The sequence below is a fragment of the Phyllostomus hastatus genome, unplaced genomic scaffold (assembly GCF_019186645.2).
Source record: "Phyllostomus hastatus isolate PE091 unplaced genomic scaffold, TTU_PhHast_1.1 phas_contig_468, whole genome shotgun sequence".
Classification (NCBI taxonomy): Eukaryota; Metazoa; Chordata; class Mammalia; order Chiroptera; family Phyllostomidae; genus Phyllostomus; species Phyllostomus hastatus.
Window position 1 is genome coordinate 1,314,424 of NW_025333884.1, and position 15,181 is coordinate 1,329,604.

Consider the following 15,181-nt stretch of genomic DNA (forward strand, 5'->3'; position numbering starts at 1 on the left):
AGATTTTGTAAAATTGGCTATACAAAGGGCTTAAGATGTTCTTGGCCCAATAAATATTGTGGTAGAGACAGGTTCGTGGGGCTACGGGAGCTTCAGAGAGGGCTTCCTAGAGGAGGGGATATCTAACCCAAGGCCTAAGGGAAGAGTAGGAAGGAGTTCAGGAGTTTGCCAGCTAAAGGAGGGTGGGTGGGAGGGGAGAGACGAAAAAGCAGTGGTCCCTGAGGAATAAGTTTGGCAGGGGAGCTGGTGATACCGTAAGTAGGGCTTCCTGCAGGAGGAGGCTGCTGGAACCATCTTCAGAGGTTCCATCCAGTTCCTGTCTCCTTTACTCCCCAGATGGGTGGGCGGGGAGGAAGGGCAGTCTGGCAGTGGGTGGTGCAGGCCCCAGTTTAGCAGGGTTGAGGGGTGAGGCTGCCTGTGGACTTGTAGGGATATCCAAAAATAGCTCAGCAGAGGATGACTCGCATTTTGGGCTTCCCTGAAAATCAAACATCCAGGGAAGCGAAAATGAATCAGCCTCTCAAAGTGGCTTGAAGCCACTGTGGGAAGGGAGGCCTGGGTTTGAGCCCCAAGGCCAGTCTGCCTCTGACTCACAAAGGGACAGGCTGGGTGTGAATCTGGGCCCTGCAGCCCTGGTTCTTGGCCTCCAGGCCTGGCTCCTCTTGAAATTTCAGTTTCTGTATCTGGTTTTCAAAGAAACGGTGCACAGAGCTGGGCATACGGGAGGACCTCTGAAGTGCCAGCCCCCTCCCTTCCTCCTGCCTGAGTCCTAGCAGATGTGACATGAGTGTGTGGGATGGTTTGGGGCTCCCGCTTGCCTCGAAAAAGAAAAAGGGCAGCCGTGCATCGTATCTGAAAATCAGTAGCAATAATAATAATAAGATTGTCTCGAGTATTTGGTTCTTGCCAAGGGCCCTGCCCTCCGTGCCACTCTGTTTTCATCCTCACAGCAGTCCCACGGGCGGGGCCCCGTTTCACAGGTGAGGTGCAGTGTTCAGAGTGGTGGGACTGTTTGTCCCAGATCACACAGCCAGTGGGTGGCGGAGCCTACAGACCTGAGAAGGCACGTAGTGGAGGCCTCTGTTTCATGGGTGGGGAAACTGAGGCTCCAACAGGGCAGGTAAGGGCCTTGCGCTGGATGACCTGCCTCTTTGGAGTGCGGACGTATTTAGAAAGAGACAGCAACTTCTCTTTGTTTAACATTTATTACAAAGTGTGAGAGCAGAGACTGGTAAGTCTTCACCCGTCTACCTCTCCCCTACCATCTTCGCTGCAACTCTAGAAAAATGGCGCCCTGCTGCTCTCCCACCAGGGGGTGCTGCCCCCTGCCTTGTCCCAGCTTCAGCTCTGGTTCCTTCAGCTTGCCGACCAGCCGGCAACTGAGGCAACCCAGGATCCTGGACTCTGGGCCCCTCCTCCAAAGCCCTCCTCCTCTGGGCCTCAGCTGCCCCCGCCCCCAGGCACCTCCACTTGGAACTGAAAGCTGGAGGTCATCTGTGGCAGCACTGTGAGGGTGTTTTGGTTGAGGGTACATGGGATAGTGGTGACCATTTTCCCCTCTGGGGCCTCGGGGGTGGGCCACGGCCTCCCTCCTTCAGCCATTGTCCCCTCCAGCAGCCTCAGCAAGTCAACCCACCCCAAGGTGGGGCCCCCTTGAGTCCTTGCATTTGAGGTGCTTTATTCATAGGGCTGGGTCAGGAGTAGAAGGGAGAATGTCCTTGACCTCAGTCCTGGGGAAAGTAGCTTGGTTCTTCCTCCGTGCGTCCTGGGGAGACAAAGGGAGATGGATGGACAGGCAGACCAGACACCAGAGGAGGAGCAGGGGAGGGGACAGGGAAGTGGAGGCAGACAGAAACCAGTGGACAGAAGAGGAAGGAAGAGCGTGGGTGTACCCGGCACCGAGATCAGGGGCAGCCAGACATTTGGAAAGAGCTGGAGAACGTGCCCAGGAACAGGCAGAGAGAGAGACAGACAGACAGATTCCGAGCAAACAAAGAGGGAGAGGGCATTGAAGGTCAGCAACGGAGAGAAAAAATGTCTGCTTCCTTCACTGCCCGTCCAGTCCCGAACTCAGAGTCCTTTCCTCCCAACACAGCCAGAGCAGAAGAGAAAGGCTGGCCCTGTCTCCAGGCTGTGCCCCACTCCCTTCATCCTGCCGGGTGCTGACCACAGGCACCTCTTGTCCAGAAGGTTTTCCTGGCCAAGTGCCAGCCTCCTCACCAGCTATGTGGCCTCCTGGCGGGCTTCTGGAAGGTGCCTTGGCCTCAGCACAGTGCTAAGCAGCTCGGTCAGGGTGTCCAGCTTCCCTGCCAGGGCATCCATCCGCTTTTCCAGGGCCTGGTGTGAGCTGCTCAGACCCAGCTGCAGGTCACACAGGATCATGTGCATCTGGGCAGAGAGAGGGTCGGAGGTGTGAGGGGCTGGGGCGCGCCCTGTCCCGTGGAGTAAGGCAGTGGAACCAACATTGAATAAACCATTCCAGGCGCTCGAGGACTGTCCTCAATCATAACCGTTACCAATTATTGACCCTACCACACCCCAGCTACTCAGCCAGGTGCTTTTCATGTGTGGTTTAAAGTCCTAAAATCCATGGGGAGTGAGAATCCCGTTCTCATTCACAGCTGAGGAAGCCGAGGCCTGGGGCAGTTAATTGACTCGCCCAAAGGCAGCACCTAGAGTAAGGCCTAGGATGTAGTAGGTACTCACTAAGTATTTATGGAATTGATGAGTGCCTGGCGTCAAAAATCCACATACATGGTTCTTTCCCTTCCTTCTCAAACCAGGACGCACACAGCTTCATCCTTGAGGGTGTATGAGCTTTCTGTGAGAATTCTTTAACTCTGTGCTTTATGGCTCAATAATGTTAGGAAATTAACACCTGTCACTTCTGGCAGGTCTGGGCCGTCACCTCACTGAGCTGTGCATTGTGGAGGCCTGTATCTGTGACAGTGTTTACCATGACATTAGTGGCAAGGGCCACTGTTTGAATTGTCGTGGACTAATGAGAAAAAGCAAAGGCCACCGGATAAGCAAAAAATGCTATTCGTGCAGCGGAGGGCTGTGACGTCACTGCCCTGAGCACTGGTGGAATCAAGTGGTCCCAGCAGGAGGTGGGCAGGCTAAGTTGCTCAGCCCCCCGCAGGTGAAGGCCCATGGCCCTGCACCTCCCCCCCCCCCCCCCCGCACCCCACAACAGCAGCAGAGATTGAGTTTTATTGAAACAGTGTCACCCTTCCCCAGGTCACTGTTGTTCATTTGCATTTTATTGGTTTTTCTGTGTGTGTTTGGGCTTGGTTTGTAAATTTGCTTTGGTTTTATCATTGTATAAGAATCAGAGTTGGAAGGAATTTTATATCCGTCCACATGTAAGTAACTTGACAATAAAAATAATTTAAAACTAAACACTGGAGTTCTTTGTGCAGTTTCTTTCTTTTTTTTTTTTTAAGTTTAAAAGGGCTCTCTCTGTACCGCACATGAATTTAAGAAACTCAGTATTGCTTCATGTATTCATTCAACCACAGACCTTTATTGAGTACCTGTGTGTGCCAGGCCCTGGCCAGGGCTCCCCGTTCCAAGGCCAGCGCTCCCTGCCCGGCTCTCCCTGCCCACAGCCCAGCCTCCCTCTTCCCCCAGACTTGCTCCCTCGCATCCTGGTACCTTGGAGATGTCCACCATGGAGTTGACTTGTTCCTGGAGCTTTCGGTGTTTTAGCCGCACCTGGCGGAACCTGTGGGAAAAAACAGGTGGTCAGTTTTCCTATGAGCCTGGTCCCCAGATGTCGCCTTAGCTTGGGAGAAGGATGAGGAGAGACCCACGTACACATGGTACAAAGACGAAAAGTTGCCAGAGAGCTGGGGGGGACCTGCACCCACAAGTCCACCTCCCTGGGGGAGACAGGCATCCAGGTCCACAGACACTCTGAGACACACAAAATCAGCCCCAGACACACAGTCACTGTGAGGTCCGGGGGGCAGCTGTTCAGTCACACACAGTGTGCATGCTTACACGTCATGCACATGCACACACACAACAGCAGCCCTCACGTGTTAATGGCAGCCAGCAGCCTGCGCTGGTGCTTGCGGGTTCCTCCAGAGTCCTTCCTGCGTGTATGTTTGTAGAACATCCAGGCCTCTTGTAGCACCCGGGCAGCTGACTCCTTCATCTGGGGGTGGTGGCACAGTGTCAGTGCAGATAGACCCCTATGCTCTGGGAGGGGGGCCTAGGGGCCTGGACTCCTGGTCCAAGGGAGGAGGGGTTGGGGCCTAGACTCCGGGGCCTGAAGGAGGAGGGGCTGGGGGCCTGGACTCTTGGTTCTGAGGGAGGAGGGGCTGGGGTTGGGACTCCAGTGCAGGCCGGCACTCACCTCTTTGGCATACTGGATGTCCATCATGAAGTTGTGCACATGCTTCTCTGCCTTGTTAAACTCCAGCTTCCGAGCCACCACGGCCACCAGCAGGGCTGTGCAGCAGACCCCCTGTGGGCACAGGAGGCACTATGACACAGGGACTCTGTAGGCCTGCTCTGTGCCACCAACTGTCTCCTGGACCCTCTCAGCAGCCACACAAGGCAGGCCTGACCACCCTGCGCTGACAGACAAGCAAACTGCTCCAAGGGGTGGAGCAAGGATCAGAAATCACGTGTCTGAGACCAACTCCCGTGTGCAGCATTCACACCATCAGAACATTCTCTGTCACTGTGGGTACGACTGGAGGCAGAGAGAGGGCTGGTCTGGGCGAAAGGCAGGCCTCAGGCTCCTCGGGACCCCTTCCTCCCTACTGTTCACACCCAGTTGGCCATCATTGTCACCTAGGGTGTCCTTTCCCCTCTCCCCACCCCCACAGCCTCTGCCCAGCTCAGGCCCTGTCTTCCTCCTGGATTATCTCCAGCCTTCCACTTACCCCAGGGACATCTAACCCAGTTAGGACTCTGCCCTCTTCACCCTATCTTCTAACTTCCCACAGCCCCAGATTTCAGAGCCTGGCTTTCAGGCCTTCCCAGATCCCAGCCTCGGTGTCCGCAGCCCAGCCTCCCTCCCAGGCAAAGCGGCCGGTTCCAGCTGTCTCACCTGCCCGAGCACCTGGGCCGAACGTTCGTCCTCCCCCTCCCTTCCCCCAAGGCCTCCAGTCCTTCGAGGCCCCATCAGACCCCAGCTGCTCTGTGGCACCGGGTCACCCTTCCTTGAATTAGAAGGAGTCTTCTTCTGAAGCCCCTGCCCCATGTGTGTCAGCTCTTGACCACCTGGAGTTCACTAGCTCTGAACATGAGCTCTGGGATTGCTTGCATCCCAAACCCAGCTCTGAGCAAGTTATTCCAACTCCCAGGGCCTCCGCTTCTTCTCTGTAAAAAGCCCTCACAGCATCATCCTGTGGATTCTGTAATTCAACGCCTGGGAAGTGTTTAGAACAGGGGCTGGCACAAGGCGTGTGCTCAAAAGTTCTCCCACTTCCACTGCGCCATGGAAGCTCTCGCCAGGAGCGGGCCGTGAACGCCAGTGCTACTCGCCTTCTCTCTGGGTTTCAGTTTCTCCTTCTGTCAAACGAGGAAGGGTGTTGCTCTGGCTGAGTCTCTGCCCCTCTTTCCTTGTCACAGGTACCGGTGTGTGTGTGTGTGTGTGTACGCGCATGCATGTGTGTATGACATTCCCCTGCCACCCCCTCTATCACCTGTGGGCCCAAGGCCTGGGTACTCAACATGTCCTTCCTGGGATAACATCAAGGCTGGGCACTGGCGCCTTGAGTCCCTGAGGGTAAGGGGAGCCAGCTCTCTTGGGGAGGTGGCAGCCAAGGCATTGGGGGCTGGGCCCTGGAGGGGAATTAGGGGTGCATGGGGGGACTGGATGCCTGGGTCTGTGAAGGGAAGGGGTGAATGTCTGGATTTGGGAGGAGGCATCATCTGGGGCTGCAGAGCCTCTGCGTCATCCTTGAGGGCACAGGAGCTGGGTGAGGGTGGCAGATGCCTGGGACCAGTTTCAATAACAGCCCCTCCAGCCCCACCCTATTTAGTGAGCATTTCTTATGTGCTGGGCACTGTCTGAGACCCTTTAATAAAGGGGTGTCCAACCCGCAGCCCGTGGGCCACATGTAATCCAGGACAGCTATGAATGTGGCCCAACACAAAATTGTAAATTTACTTAAAACCTTTTTTTGCTCATCAGTTTTCAACAGTGTTTGTGTCTTTAATGTGTGGCCCCAAGACAACTCTTCTTCTTCCGGCGTGGCCCAGAGACGCCAAAAGGTTGGACACCCCAGGTTTTAATTCATTTAATCTTTTCAGAAACCTCGTAAGGAGTTCGCTAGGATAAGCATCCCATTTTATAGGTGAGGAAACTGAGGTTCAGAGAGATTATATGGCTTGCTTCCAGCTAGGAAGTGGCAGAAGCCGGATTTGAACCCAGGGAGCCTGGCCCCACAGGCACACTCTTCATGATTAGACTCTATAGCCGTGATGGAGTCTGGGGGACTGGACTCCCAGGCCCTACAGCTGGGAAATTCGGCCTGGGTCCTGGATGACTGGGAAGTAAGGGGGTGGGGCAGGATGCCTGAGCCTTGAAAGAGGGGTGGTCAGGGCTGGATTCCTGGATTCCGGAAGGAAATGGGGCCAGGAAGCCAGAGGCCCTGTGTCCCTCAGGAGGATGAGGACTGAGGTCTTAGTTTCCGGAGAGAGCAAGGACTTCCGGGATGGATTCCTGGGTTTTAATAGGAAATGGGGTCTGTGTCCTGGAGAGGGACTGGGGCTGTAGGGGACCAGATGCCACATTTCTGGAAGGTGTTCCCGATCGTCTGTGCTGACTCCATGGACTCCTGGGACCAGGGGATGGCCAGTTTGGAAGAGGGGTGGGGTCCCTGGGGTGGCTGTACTCACCATGACTCCAGTGGAGAGGCAGACAATCTTGCCCCATGTGGTGCCTGGCACAACATCCCCGTAGCCAATGGTCAGGAATGTGATGGGGATCAGCCACAGGGTGTCTGAAAGGTGTCCCGTGGCATTCACAGCCTGCCTGTGGGGAAGGATGGGTTAGTGCTGAAACCCCGCTCTAGGGCTTCCCGTGGGATCTGGTACCCTCCTTCCTAAAACATACCCACAGTCCCAAGAAGCACCCAGAAAAAAAAGCTAATGAGTTCTGGGCTCTGGAGAGCCTGCCTGGCCTCCACCCTGCTGTATGAGCTGGACTGGGTGCTCAACACTCTGGTCAGTGGGAATTGCACCTGGGTGAAGCCAGTTCCAAAACTTGCTTGGTTTCAGTGAGGCGACCTGGGCTGCTGATTCATGCGGCCGAGGGGTTGCGAGGGGGCAGAAACCCAGCCCAAAGTCCATTTGTCAGACTGGCAGGGGTCTACAGCCACCCAGAGGAGTGGGGGCCTTTGTTTCTAATTTCCACAAAGATGCTGCCTGGCCTAGAGACGGCCCTATCAGGACTGAAAAGGTGGGACTCTGCATTTCCCCTCACTTCATAGAAGGGGACATTTCGGCCCGGCCATGGAAGGGGCCGAACACTGGCTCCACTTTGGCCCACAAACCCCTCTTGCATCAGACTCAGGAGAGAAAGTTGCCATCCGTGAGGGTCCCAGACACCTCAGAGCCACTAAATTACTGTCTGGAGGTGGGGACTGAATCTGTGCTGTTAACAACCCCCTCCTCCCACCCCCTCCCCCCCATTCTGAAGTGCAGTCAAGTTTGAGGACTTCTGTCTCAGGATTTAGAAATGGGACTCCCTCCCCACCCTCCCATTTTTCAGATAAGAAACTTGGTGGGAAAACCATTCATGGATGCTGAGGCTGACTGATTTTCCAGCTGGGGGAAACTGAGGTCCTGCCAGATGAAATTTAACATTACGAAAGATGAGAGTTGCCAGGGAGACTTTAACGATGGTGGGATTTATGAAACTGACCCACTGGACCGATGAGAAAACAGGCTCAGGAAGGAGAGATCCAAAGCCAGGTCTTCTCCCTCTCCGCCTCTCCTCAAGAACCCTTCACCAGAGGCACAGCCAGAGGCTCTGGAACCTGAGCTGGCATCAGAACCACCCGTCAGAGTTTTAAATTGGGTAGGTCTTGATGGAGCCTGGGAATTTGGGTTTGCATCACGTTCTCATGATGCTGCTGGTCCGGAACCACACTTTGAGAACCATGGGCTGAGGTTACCCCCCAATTTCTCTATTTGTATGTGTGTGTGTGAGAGAGAGAGAGAGAAAGAGAGAGAGAGAGAGACAAGCAGATAGACAGACAGATTGAGGCCCTGCAAGGGGTCAGGCCCAGCGCCAGGTGATGTGATGTGCAGCAGGCAGCCTGGAATCGGGTACCACTTCCCTGTAGGGAATTCCCTTCCAGAGCAGCCCCCAAACACCCGCTGCCCACACCACGGTGAGCACCTACAGTGCATCTGTGCCAGTTCCTCCAAGGCAGACACAATGCTAGGCCAGGCCCCAGTGCCTGGGTTTCAAGACAGAACAGATGCCTGGAAACCTGAAGCAGGAGAGGTTGGGAAGCAGGAAGGGAAGGGCTTCCTAGGGTCTGTGTGTGCCTGGGGAGACTGGAGGCTGCAGGTAGAGGAAGGGCTGGGGCTGGCCTGGACAAATGCGGACAAACAGCTTTCTCCACGGGTTGGCACCCAGGCGCTGCCCTAAGTGGCTTCTCCAGACGCTCCTAGTACCTCCACCGCATCCCCCTCTCCCAGCACCCTCACCTCTCAGCCACAGACAGCACCCAGGCGGTGGTGACCCAGAGGCCAAGCGTGAGGCAGAGCAGCAGGCGGCCAGGGTGTGTGTTCATGTACAGCTTGGCCACGAACCAGTGGCGGAAGCGGACCTGGTTGAGGGCACCGATGCTGCGGTAGGACGCGTTGAGCAGGACGCCGCTGCGCAGGAGCAGGGCGCGGGGCACCAGGTAGAGGCGCAGCAGCATGGCCAGCGACAGCAGCGCCTCCCCCTGGCTCAGAAATCCCGGCCAGGACTGCGTCGCGATTGACGGCATGCACGGCGGGCCCCGCACGGGAGCCGGGTGCAGCCCGCACACCGCCAGTTCCAGCACGATCTGCGCCACTTGCCGCCCCGTCAGCGCCACGCGCCAGTCCCGGAGGCTGTTGTCAGTCATGAACAGCTGCGGGGAGGGTACAGACCGGGATTGGGGGTCACACGAGGGTCAGGCAGCCGTCGCCAACCTGCACCGGGAGATAAGAGGGGCGCGCCCGCCTGGCCAGGGAAAGAGGCAGGGCCTGGGCGTGGGGCTGAGGAGGGTGGGCAAGGAGCAGGGCAGGGCCTGGGGAAGATATCTCTCCCACTTCTCCCCTCGCTCCTAGTGTCAGCCCACTTCCACAACTTGCAGCCCAGGAACACTTAGTGAGTGCCTACTGTGTGCCCGAGATTGTTTCGCATTCTGAGGGGAACAAGACAAGCTCCTGCCTTCCTGGAGCTTACACATCCGCAGAGCCATCCCCCACTCCTGTTTCTGGGGTCTCCTGTGTAGTAATTGTAGTCGTCAGCCGTTAGCAACGACAACAGCCAATACTGATGGACACTTTGGGTGTACCGGCCACTGCTGACATGTTGTGTTTCAGTGATGGCTCACAGCACGTGAGATGGAAAGGATTTTCACCCTCATTTTAGAGGTGTGGGCCCCTCAGGCGGGCAGTGGCACAGCTGGGCTGCAAACTCAGGACACTGAACTGCCCAAATGGCCGCTATCTGTGATAATGTGCACTTCTCACTGAGCACCTCTTGCATGCCAGGCACTCCAAGGGACGTTCCTGCACAGGGCCAAGAGCTCCCATTTTATATGGGGGAAGGGGGAGGGAACAGGATCTGGATAGGGAGCTGAACGTCCCAGTGAGACAGGCCCCTGGTGGGAAGGGCTCCTGGGTCAGGGGGATGTTGGCACAGGTGGGGAGCTCAGGAGTGGGGAAGGACCTGGGGACACATTCAGGTTGCTTGGGATTGGGATAGGTGGGGGTTTGGGATGGAGGACAGAGATCTGGGAGGCTGGGCCTGGACTGAGGCTGCCTGGGCGCAGAGTGCACAGAGGCCTGGGGACTGAAACTCTCAGCATCCGTGAGTGTGCAAGGGAGACCGGGGCTGCTCCAGGAGGCCCCGTGGGTCTGTCTGAGGTGCGTCCCTTCCCAGTGGATGAGGGTGTGGATGCATCTCAGGGCAGAGGAACCTCATTACTCAGCCCAGGAGGAGGAGGAGGATGGAAAGTGTGAGTTGACAGGGCGTGGTGGGGCTGGGGGCGAAGGGAAGGGGTTGGGATGGGGCCTGCCCTACCTGGACCTCTTTGGCATGAAAGGCCAAGATGAAGCAAAGGAGCATGAAGGTGGAGATGCTGATGATGCATTTAACCAGGAACAGGTAGAGTGCCCACTGTGAGGGGAGAGAAAAAGGGGTGAGATCCCAAGTCTCCATCCCTGGGTCCCCTCTACCTTCCTCCCCAGCAGCCTTTCCTTCTCAATTCCCAATTTCCCAGCCTCCTTTCCCCACAAGCCCCAACTCAGCTGCTCCAGAAGTCGAAGCTCTAGAGAAGTCTCAAAACCATCATCCTTCCTAACCGGACAGCCCTGGCCCAGGTGCCAGTGTCCTCCTCAGCTCTCTCCTAGGAGTCACATCCCTTAGCAGAGAATGACACACTCACATTCCTTCTAAATACCATCTACTTCCCCATCAAAAACAGCTCCCAGTTGTGTGTGTGTGTGCAGGTGTGTGCCTGGAAGCAGGCATCTGACCTCTAGAGAGTGCCCCCTCCTCTCCCCTTCCCACCCAGCTGGTCCTGCCCTAGAAAGCAACTTCATGCGCCCCCCCCACCATGCCCCAGTTCCCAAGGAGCCTAGAAACTATCATTCGATAATCCCTAAGGAATGAATGGCACCCTCCTTTGCCCTCATACAGGGGGCTGAGTCCCTGAGAGGCCCTCAACCCAGCTTGGAGAAAGGCCCCCCCAGTCCATGCCCTGCATCTCCTCTCCCTACCTCCTGCCCTCTCTCCTGGCTCTAAGCCCAGAGCAAGCAGGGCCGGAAGCACATGGTCTCCAGAAAGCACAGAGGTGTTTTTCCCCCCGCTGTCTTTGTGTGGCAATAACTTGGAGGAATCTAGAATTCCAGTGGAAAGTATTTAGAGGGGACTGGGACTGCTGGATTCCCTGAGGGGCTGGGGGGCAGTGTCCCTAACTGGGGGGCGTTGTCAGGGGGAGGGCACCACCTGGGTTCCCACCTGTTTGTCCTAGGACACCTGTTCCTTCCAAGATGCAGTCAGTCCCCCTGGAGTGGGAAACAGAGCCAGTTTCCTGCCCCAGGGGGCCTGCTTCCACCCCCCTCCCTGAACAATGGTGCTGTTGTCCCCAGCCCTCCCCCACCCCTTCACCCTCCTCTAGCACCCCACCCCTTGTCTCTTTCTTCAGTTTGTCCAAACTCCATGCCACGAAACACAACCCCCCTCCCCACAAGGCAGCCCACTTCTCCAATGGTCATCTCTGCTTTTCCAAATCCCGCACATGCCCCCACCTCCCTCTGATAGCTCTGTCTTTCTCCCCTTCACTCCTGGAGTTGGGCACCTGTCTCTGCTCCAGCACCTCGCCCCACCCCCCACCATGGCAAACAGGTGTCCAAGACCCCAGAAATAAGTTCATTAGATTGAGATGGAGATGGGGAGGGGACGTGGCTGTTACCAAGGCAGTCATAGAAACGGGGCTGAGGAATCGTGTATTGAACCCCCACCCCAGCTTACAGATGGGGAAACTGAGGCTCAGAGAGCTACAGCAGCTTCCCCAGAGTCCCACTGCTGGAGGCAGAAACCTGGCAGGTGGTAAAGGAAGAAATGAGCAGGGAGAACATGGAGGGAGTGGGTAGGAGTGACCCCTTTGTCCTTTCCTATCTGCCCGGGCTCCAGGAGCAGACGCTCCTCCCCTGCTGGGCGGGTGCTGAGTGTGGGAGCAGAGGGTAGGCCCGGCCACGCTTCCTGTTGGCATGGGCTTCGACTGCCGCACCCCCTCAGTGCCCGCTGCCCTGGCCTCGTCCTCCCAGCCAGAGGAAACCCGCCTGCCCTGACCTTTCATGTGGCTCCTGGTCAGTTGAGAGCTGTCTGTCCCCCTCACCTCAAAATCCCAAGCCTGAGCCTCCATCCCCCAAGAGTCTCCCCCACTCAATCCTCAAATCACTGCCCCACCCCCCGCCAGCCAGCCTGATGCCACACCCCTTACTCCAGACTGGCCTGCAACCCTCCTTCCCTGTTGAGCAATTCTGTTCTGTCCTCCAGCCACTAATCTCGACCCATGTCCTGCCTGCACCCCCATCGCTGCCCTGGCCAGGGTTGGAATGTGCGGGAGCCTGCTCAGACCTGTTCCGGCCCCACCTGCCCTTTCCCGTCCCATTCGCTATCCTCAGTCAACATCAGCTCCTTGCCCCAAAGATGCTCTCAGCCTCCTCCCCAGCATCCCCCGCCCCCTGGGACCCAGGAGCCTGGGCCACTATAAACCTACTTTCCGTTGTTTCCCAGGTTGAACAGCACATAGATTCTGGGCAGGCTGCACTTCTTAGTGACAGAGATGGGACGGGGGTGGGGGGGTGGGGGGGTGTCCATTTCCCACCCCACCCCCTCCCAAGCCAGTTTCTTCTGGTCGCTTTGTGCTGAAGTGCTGGATAAACGTTAGAGCGTAGATAAGAACCAAAGAGCTGCCTACTGGAAGAAGTTTATCTCTCTCCTCACCCTCCTTTCACTGAACCTAGGGCTACCGCTCCCTTAATCTGCTCTTGTGGGGCTGGAGTATCTGATCAGCCCTCTCCCTGACTCCAGGGGTCCTGGTCTTCTAGCTGTCTAACTGCAGTACCTTCAAAGACTGAGACACTGAGACCCCTCTTCCCTTCCTGTTGCAGAGAGGACCATCAGCATTTGCCTCCCTGGATCCCAGACTCTAGCGTCCAGCCCCTCCTCCCTCAGACCCGGGAGTCCAGGCTCCCAGCCCCTCCTCCCTCAGACCCAGGAGTCTCAGCCCCCAGCCCCTCCTCCCTCGGACCAGGAGTCCAGGCTCCCAGCCCCTCCTCCCTCAGACCCGGGAGTCTCAGCCCCCAGCCACTCATGGCCCAGGACAAGGGTTCCACTCACCGAGCACCCTCCGAACCACAGCATCTCCGCGTGTAGTACCATGAGCCCGATGCCAATTCCCGCCAGCGTCAGTGCCCAGCAGGCCAGCCACTTCTCCTGCTCCAGCAGGCGTTTTCGCCGCTGCAGGGCCCCCAGGCCAGGCACCAGCTCCCCACCCATGGCCCCCTGGGTCTTGGGGCTCAGCCAGCTTCCTGCCCAGGGTCCCCCACCTTGTAGCACACAAAGGGCAGCCACTGTGGCTAGCAGGTCATCAGCCTGCTCTGCTCAGTTGCTCTGGGGCTCTTGCTCTGAGGCACAGCAGAGCCCGTGCCCTCTGGGAGGTGGTGACGGCTGGGCAGGGCAGGGAGGGGCTGAGGAGGCCCTTGGGCAGCGGGGAGGCTCTCCAACCTCCCTTCTCAGAGTAAGGAGGAGCTGGGGTGTGTCTCGGGGCAGAGCAAGGAAGAGCATGCACCCACGTGGGTGAAGACACACTGGCACACAACAGTCACACACAACAGTCTGCACCGTGTGACACATGCCTGCATGCAGCCACACCCAGACACCACAGGACACCCTCACCCACAGCACAGTTAGAGACAACCTAACACACTTGGGCACACAACATGACCTCCACCAAGTGACTCACAACTCCCCATGGGTTCTGAAACCCACAGCCACACCCAGACACCACACGTGTGGTGTGACACACTGGTCCTCAGTGAGACAGGCAGTTCCCCGTGACACATGCAGCTGCCTAAATATTGTCCACACACAGGCACAATGTTGCGATCTGTGGGCACGACATCACCTGACACAAACAGCCACACCCAGATACCACACACTGGATGACACACACACACAGCTGCACAAGCACAACCCACACCAAGTGTTCCACAAACACATAATTTCTGCTGGCGTAGTGATGCCCCGATGCCACACACACGTGTATGGAAACAATGCACCCATAGAGCCCCCAGCATCACACACCCGTGGAGTGATATCTGACACAAGCAGACATGCAGCACTCAGGGATACACCCATGGCAACCCCCATTCACCCAGCACACGGAGAAATGCAGACGGAAGCACACCACACACATGGCAATTCAGGCACACGCACTAAGAGAATGACGTACAATGTACCCCAGGACACAGTACCATCCAGGTGTGTAACCGGGGAGCAGTGTACAGGGACACGGGCAGAGACCTCTGTCGAACAGCGACACACATGGAAACCCAAGCAGCACTCCATGTACGACAGCTGCATACAGCCTGGCACTCCATGTGCTCCAACACACATGACCCCATGAACGCAGCTTGCACAGAGGGATGCGCAAACACGCAGTGACACAAAGCACATCAACACATTTCCCAGCACCACCTTTGACACATTCCATGTGTCCCATGACATCAGATGTGACCCACTGACACAGCTGGTACACAGGCCGGCAACAACACCACACACACACACACCAGAGGATGCCCTATGGCACAATGTGACACACAACCACACAGACGGAGCACACTCTGAGTGTGAACGGCCAGGCTGTGGTGTTGGCAGAGAAAGAGGAGAGGCCCCCGACAAGGGCAAACACCTCAACGTCACGTCACAGAATGTCACATAGCTTTACACGCACAACACCCAGAAAGAGGCACAACTCACACTGACACGCAGATCAGCACCGGTGATGCAGAGCGACCCTGAGTGGAGGGCAGCCACGTGCAGCAGAACAAAAGTGACACAGGGATCGGTGGGCCGCATATTTAGACACAGATCAAAGGCCTCCCACAGCAACACATGAGGGCACACTGGTGTGGTGACCAACACACCTCACACAGGGTCACACACTGACTTGTGACACAGCCGTGGGTCCCAGCGACATGGCTCTTGGGGGAACACACAAGCATAAGCCCTCTCCTCTCCCATGTCATATGCCATGCAGAAGCATGGACCCGCCAACCACAGGGAATCGAGACACGCACAGACATGCCTGGCAGTACACCAACACAACCCACACAGACACACCTAGAGACACCAAACCGCACACACAGACACACCCAGTGACAAAAACACAACCATGCCGGTGCCCACCCCGTGGCACACAGTAGGCTTCCCTCAGTG

General features: G+C 56.9%; 1 protein-coding gene across 2 annotated transcripts; it reads right to left on the bottom strand.

Annotated features, from left to right (window-relative positions):
* Positions 1–1,186: 1,186 nt before the first annotated feature.
* KCNN4 (potassium calcium-activated channel subfamily N member 4) lies at positions 1,187–13,394 on the bottom strand. 2 transcript variants are annotated; one of them, XM_045845302.1, is made up of 9 exons: positions 13,082–13,394; positions 10,256–10,351; positions 8,683–9,095; positions 6,862–6,997; positions 4,364–4,474; positions 4,044–4,162; positions 3,658–3,727; positions 2,221–2,388; positions 1,187–1,765 (listed from the first exon to the last, which is right to left on the bottom strand). In XM_045845302.1, exons 1-8 carry the CDS (start codon positions 13,238–13,240, stop codon positions 2,224–2,226), a joined length of 1,269 nt encoding a protein of 422 aa, XP_045701258.1. In that variant the 5' UTR covers positions 13,241–13,394; the 3' UTR covers positions 1,187–1,765; positions 2,221–2,223. The 2 variants fall into 2 exon arrangements, with proteins under 2 accessions (XP_045701258.1, XP_045701259.1); XM_045845303.1 differs by lacking the exon at positions 1,187–1,765 and adding an exon at positions 1,785–1,932.
* Positions 13,395–15,181: the final 1,787 nt, after the last annotated feature.